General features: G+C 42.0%; 1 protein-coding gene across 1 annotated transcript; it reads left to right on the forward strand.

Moving 5' to 3' along the window:
- Positions 1-1,555: 1,555 nt before the first annotated feature.
- On the forward strand, positions 1,556-3,201 carry LOC123138781 (uncharacterized; the record flags this gene model as incomplete). The annotated part of the gene is made up of 3 exons (XM_044558659.1): positions 1,556-1,844; positions 2,251-2,603; positions 2,845-3,201. Coding segments are annotated over exons 1-3 (999 nt in total), but the record flags the coding sequence as incomplete, so codon positions are not given.
- Between the last annotated feature and the right edge of the window lie 4,169 nt (positions 3,202-7,370).

Here is a 7,370-nt window from a genome sequence, read left to right on the forward strand (position 1 = left end):
TGTTCTTGATCATCTTTTCCTGTACTGTTTCGTTCTAGCAGTTGTGTATTGTAGATAGAAGTAAACTACCCGTGATTAATCATGACCTGAAAATGGGAGCTATAAAGATAGCCATGGTGAGAAACAAATTCTATGGAGATTAAGCCCGAGCGTCACTCATGATGACGGTCATGCTACAATTGCAAGGATGACTTAACTGAACATATTGCTGCGAACCAGATTGATTTAACTGAACATTTTGATCTGTTCTTATTTATAGTGGTATCTAGCTTGTCTTTGTGTCCTGTTTATATATGTTGCTGCCTTGAGATTTCAACTTCAGAATTTTGTTTCTAATTCAGCCTTATGATCTCTAGACGCTAATAATATGTGACCGTGTGCATACTATGATGACGACGGTGCCACTTATTTACACTCTTTGATCTGTTCTCTTTAGGAGAACTATTATTTTGTTTGTATACTATTTTGCGGGCTTATAAATGATAGCAATTTCTAGTATTTTGTTTTGTTTTCGTGTGCAGGATCTGAAGTGTACTTTATTTTCGCTTATCAACCTCCACTTTCACATTATTTTTCCCAACAGTGGTTCATCGGTTGTCCTGCCCATTCCTCAACTCCCCCATCGGTTGGTGAGTTCTTCCCCTAATGTTGATCTGTTCTAACGATATTTTCTTCTTATAGTGTTATGAATCTTGCCAATGCAACAACAAGCAATGATAAGAACACATGCTATCATAGATTTACTTCACCCATACACTTGAGTAGACATTAATTTATTTTAGCAAGCAACCACACCTGCTGGAATTACCCTATATCTTGTATATCTTTTCAGTTATGGCCCGTCTTCCCTTAAGCGCGAGACGTCGAAGAAGAAATGTAGCATTTATTAATCTGATGAGTGCCATTATGCTTGTATACTATTATGTGTGGTTAATCTTTGGATTAGTTTATAGAAGAAATGGCAAATAGAAAGGAGGCTTAGAATTAGAGAGCTAAGAGGAGATAATTAGTATAAACTAATTGGTGAGAGCGACGCAGCGTGTATAAGTCAACTTCGTATGGATAGGAGAACATTTCATATATTATGTGAGATGGTGAGAGTTGTTGGTGGCCTAAGGGGTACAAGGAATACATCATTGAAGGAGATAGTGGCATCATTCCTTTATGTATTAGCTCACCATTTCAAAAATAGGACAGTAGGGAATTTCTTTTACCGAAGCCCGGAGCCGGTTAGTAGGAACTTCAATGCTTTTCTTCTAGCTATTTTGAAGCTTCATCCATTGCTACATAAGAAACCAGAACCTATACACGAGGACTGCACAGATGGTAAATGGAAATATTTCAAGGTAAATAGCTACTAAGAAAAAAATTACTAGATGAACTAAATAGTGGTAAAGATGCTAATGTTTGCACATTGTTGTTTATGTTGTAGAATTGTCTTGGAGCGTTAGATGGCACACACATAGGGGTAACCTTTCCGGCTACTATGAAAGGAAGATACCGATCAAGGTTGGGTGATATAGATACAAATGTGTTAGGTGTGTGTGCACCTGACATGCAGTTCATTTACATACTACCTGGTTGGGAGGGTTCTGCACATGATGGTCATGTTCTTAGAGATGCCATCTCAAGGCCAAATGGGTTGCGTGTCCCTGAAGATCAATATTATCTTGTCGATGTTGGTTACACAAATGCGAAAGGATTTTTAGCTCCATACCGTGGTCAAAGGTATCACTTGGGTGGTTGGACAGCACAGAACCCACCTCGTAGTGCAGAGAAGTATTACAACATGCGGCACGCCAGAGCCCGAAATATTGTAGAAAGGTCTTTCGGAAGACTCAAGGGTCAGTGGGCGATTTTAAGGTCCCCGTCAAGACCCAATGTCGAATCATCATGGCATGTGCACTCTTGCACAATTTAATCTTGCAAAATATGCCGCTTGACCCACTTGATAATGACGAGCCAATAATACAAGAAACATTGGAAGGCATGGAGGGAGAATTAGGCCAACCAGAATTCATTACTTCTATCTCAACTTCGAACGAGTGGACAAATTTCCGGAATGTTCTTGCGCAGGACATGTATATAGACATAGGGTTGCTAGGGGTCACTGAGGTATAAACCATTTCTATTTGTTCACTTCGTTGCTAGTTTTCTTTTTTTCAAATAAGCTTCAATTGCATCTCATTTGCATTTGTCCCATTTCATATATATTTGTTTCTTATTTGTATTTGTTCTTCCTTTGTACAGATATGGATGTGGACACCTCAAGTACGTCTTGTGGAAGAGGCAAGAATAAAAGGACGTGGACTTCGGATGAGGATGATGAACTTATTAAAGCCTTGTATGAGTTGTCTTTGGACCCAAGGTGGAAGGCAGATGGTAGCTTCAAAAATGGATACCTGGTGGTATTGGAGAAGCACCTTGCTGAAAAGTGCACGGGTTGTGGTACCTCTGCAATTCCACACATTGAGTCAAGAGAGAGGCACTTTAGGACAAAATTTTGTGCTCTTGAAGTAACGTTATCCAAAAGTGGTTTCACATGGGATGGAAACTGGAAGATGATTCAATGTGAGAAGGCACAGTATGAAGCACATTGTAAGGTAGATCACTTCACCCATCAAAACTGAACTCCTTATTAATGCTGAAGTGCTTGCTGCCTTGTTATCGTTATTGTAATGTTGCTATGCACATTGCTATTGTTAACCAGAAGATGTTGTACCTTTGCTTGATGTTGTACCTTTCCTGCCTTCTTATTGTTTCTATTATTGCTCATTGCCTTTTTATATACCTGATGCATTTCTATCAGAGACTAAGTTCCTTCTGTTATGAAAAAATTTGTAGATTCATAGTGAGGCAAAGGGATTGTATGGTGTCCCATTTCCATACTTTGAGCAGTTGGCTGCTATTTATGGCAAGGACATAGCAACTGGAGAAAATGCTGAAGGCTTTGGTGAGGCAGTGGGAAACTTGGAAAATGAAATTGCTATAGAAGAAGAGGAACACGAGGAAGAGGACTTGATCTCAACAGGGACAGCTAGACGGTCTGTCGATACTCGCTCTATGGATGGAACTAGTTCCAAGAGGCAGAGGAAGGAACTAAGGCCAAAGAGGGTGACGGGACCAAGTGATCCCTTTGAAGTGATGCTTCAAGATGTCAATAGCCAGCTCAACAATGTGACACAATATGTGGGTACAATGGCACAATCATTGTCAGCATCAATGGCACGAGAAGCAGCCGCAAGAGGATCCTTAGCAAAAATGTAAAGAGAAGGCTATTAGTGAATTGGCTAGGCTTAGCTTTACCGGGAGCGAGATCGTTGAGGCTGCAACCGTATTTTCTAAAGCTCCAGATCAGATGAACATGATGCCTGCGCTTCCAGAAAATCTGAGGAGGGAGTATGTCCTAAAAATGCTCTCTGGTATCCTTTTGCTAAACTCCACAATCTCTTTTGCTAAACTCTTCTCAGCTTTGATAACATCTACCTCTGATTGGCTAGCTTCTATACGAATATATAATCTCTACTTGACTAGCTGCTAGTATATGCATTTGCCATCTCGAGTTGACTTGCTGCTAGTATATGCATTTGCAATGTCTAGTTGACTTCATGCTTCTGCTTGACACTCGTAGTATATGTTCCATCCAATCTCTACTTGACATTCGTAGTATATGTTCCATCCCATCTCTACTTGACAAGCTTAACATGTGATGTTAATTTACAATGAACATGGATAATAAGCATTTGCTTAGATATATGTCAAGTAAATTATCATTGGAGTTCTTGATTGTCTTGCTAGGTCAAGTGATTTTATAGTGAACACTAGAATAAATGATGATGATTATGGATTGATCCAATTTTGCAATCAGAGTGCTTGTTCTGCTATTAATTTTTGAATTAGTGGTTGTCTCTTATCTGCTTCTTTATTTCTTATTTAACTCTTGCTTATTTTGGCAGATGAAAAAAAGAAGCACGGTTGGTTAGAAAAGATGGGTGGTGTGGTTGATCAGAGGAATGGTCGATGGAAAAGATACTTTGCAAGATTCTGAAATTGGCCTTTGGACTTGCCTTACAAAATAATTTCGGGAACTAATTATGTAGTTTATCTCGAATTGTTGTTGAAGTCTGAGTTTGTATTAATGAGTTAATATGCATTTTAGAAGTGGTGTCAAAATCTGGTTAAAGGATCTTGGATGAATGCAAAAATATTTTTAAATTATGTAGTTGTTTGATGAGTTTGAATCTGTGCTAGTGAAGCACCTGTGAAATGCATGTGAAAACCTTGTCAAATTGCATGAATTTAAAACTGGTTCTGTATGTGAAAGTTGTCTGATGTACTCAGATTACAGTGCCACACCAAACACTGTAAAGGTGACTGATACATTACTGGCATGTGCCAAATAAAATAACAAATGGACTGTTACCCCTTCGATCCCCCCGTGACCTGTTACCATTAACGTTTGCGTTACCGTCCAGAGAACCAAACACCTCCTTAGTGGTAGGGCTTTTTGAGAAACACCGCTGCTACTAATTTTCAGTAGCGCTCGCACAAGGTAAGCGCTGCTACTATACACTTACCAATAGCGTTGTGTTCGTAGAACACGCTACTACTACAATTGCCAGACCGTTGCCGCCAGGCCAGGCATATATAGTAGTAGCGCTTGTTTGTAGGAAGCACTACTGCTATTGAACATAGCAGTAGCGCTTTCGGCATACAAGCGCTACTACTACGGGCTTCTTATCCACACTCCCGGCCCGCGCTCGACCTCACTCTCCCCCTCACAAACTCTCACTCGCGTGTCTCCGACGTGCGCCGTCGCTGCCGCCGTCCACCGCACCGGTCTTCTCCCGCCAACCGTCCTCGCCCACGCCGGCTCTCCTCCCCCGCCGGCCGACCACCCGCACCAGCAGTCCTCCCCCCCCCCCCCCCCGCGCGCGCCTGTCGTCCTCCACCAAGAGGTACTCCTCCTCCCTTTAGGTTAATTAACTTAGGTGAATTTAGTTCATTAGGTTAACTAAGTGAACTAGCTAGGTTAATTTGGTTTACTAACTAGGTTAATTAGATGTTTTTAGGTGTTTGGTTACCTAATTTGGTTAACTAAGTAGATGTTAATTAGGTTAGGGCAGCAGTGGTACTGTTAATTAGATTTTTTTAGTTAGGGAGTTGGTTAGGTAACTAAGTAGATGTTAATTAGGTTAGTTTACTAAGTAGATGTTAATTTAGGGCATGAGTGTTTAGTTTAGAGAAAAAATTAATATAGTTTGTTTACTGTTTTTTAGTAAGTGTTCAATAGAATTGGTAAGAAAATTAATAGAACTAGTTGAACTAGTTTGTTTTTAGTAAGTACTAGTTTATTTTTATTTATAGTAAGAAAATTAATAGAACTAGTCTTTTTAGTAAGAAAATTAATAGAACTAATTTATTTTTTTAGTTAAAGCAATTATTCCCGCATCGACGTCGATGATGCCTATCCCGCATCCTCGTCGTCGACTCGTTGGAGGAGGCCTGCTTGATCAGAGGGGCCATGTCCGAGACTGGGCTCCACCGGGCTGGTACTCGGAGGTGCTACCTTCCGGGGGGGGCAGCTTGGTGAGGAGCCAGCCCGTCGTTGACCCGAACCTTGTTTGGTGGCGGTCGCATGGGCCAGTGATGGTGCGGAGGCTTGAGGACCCCGCGGAGGTGGTTCGTCACCATGTCAGCGAAGAGGACGAGCACGTCCGTCGCTACATGGTTGCGTTGGAGGGCAGGTTCTCCAATACCTGGCAGGTTTTTCAGGGATCTCACTGGAGCTATGATCCTATGATGTTCCTTCTCTTTGGTTGTCCACCGCCCGCGCCGATACTGAAGGAAATATGCCCTAGAGGCAATAATAAAGTTATTATTTATTTCCTCATATCATGATAAATGTTTATTATTCATGCTAGAATTGTATTAACCGGAAACATGATACATGTGTGAATACATAGACAAACATATAGTCACTAGTATGCCTCTACTTGACTAGCTCATTAATCAAAGATGGTTATGTTTCCTAACCATAGACATGTGTTGTCATTTGATTAGTGGGATCACATCATTAGAAGAATGATGTGATTGACATGACCCATTCCGTTAGCTTAGCACTTGATCGTTTAGTATGTTGCTATTGCTTTCTTCATGACTTATACAAAGTTCCTGCAACTATGATATTGTGCAACTCCCGTTTACCAGAAGAACACTTTGTGTGCTACCAAACGTCACAACATAACTGAGTGATTATAAAGGTGCTCTACAGGTGTTTCCGAAGGTACATGTTGGGTTGGCATAATTCGAGATTAGGTTTTGTCACTCCGATTGTCGGAGAGGTATCTCTGGGCCCTCTCGGTAATACTCATCACCTAAGCCTTGCAAGCATTGTAACTAATGAGTTAGTTATAAGATGATGTGTTACAGAACGAGTAAAGAGACTTGCTGGTAACGAGATTGAACTAGGTATTGGATACCGACGATCAAATCTCGGGCAAGTAAACATACCAATGACAAAGGGAACAACGTATGTTGTTATGCGGTTTGACCGATAAAGATCTTCGTAGAATATGTGGGAGCCAATATGGGCATCCAGGTCCCGCTATTGGTTATTGACCGGAAACAAGTTCTAGGTCATGTCTACATAGTTCTCGAACCCGTAGGGTCCGCACGCTTAACGTTTCGTTGACGATATAGTATTATATGAGTTATGTATGTTGGTAACCGAATGTTGTTCGGAGTCCCGGATGAGATCATGGACATGACAAGGAACTCCGGAATAGTCCGAAGATAAAGTTTGATATATGGGATAATAGTGTTTGATCTCCGGAAGAGTTCCGGAATTTACCGGAAGGGGTTCCGGATGTTTCCCGAAATGTTTGGGAACGAGAACACGTTATTTGGGCCAAAGGGGAAAGCCCACAAGGTTTTTGGAAAGCGCAAAAGGAAGTTTTGCAGAGTCCAGGGGCCAGACGCCAGGGACCCTGGGTCCAGACGCCGGGAACCCTGGCGTCTGGCCCTGGAGTCCGAAAAGGACTCTTGCCTTTCGGGTGAAACCGACTTTGTGGAGGCTTTTACTCCAAGTTTCGACCCCAAGGCTCAACATATAAATAGAGGGGCAGGGCTAGCACCAAAGACACATCAAGAAACACCAAGCCGTGTGCCGGCAACCCCGTCCCCTCTAGTTTATCTTCCGTCATAGTTTCTGTAGTGCTTAGGCGAAGCCCTGCGGAGATTGTTCTTCACCAACACCGTCACCACGCTGTCATGCTGCCGGAACTCATCTACTACTTGGCCCGTCTTGCTGGATCAAGAAGGCGAGGACGTCATCGAGCTGAACGTGTGCAGAACTCGGAGGTGCCGTG

The sequence above is a fragment of the Triticum aestivum genome, chromosome 6B (assembly GCF_018294505.1).
Source record: "Triticum aestivum cultivar Chinese Spring chromosome 6B, IWGSC CS RefSeq v2.1, whole genome shotgun sequence".
Lineage (NCBI taxonomy): Eukaryota > Viridiplantae > Streptophyta > Magnoliopsida > Poales > Poaceae > Triticum > Triticum aestivum.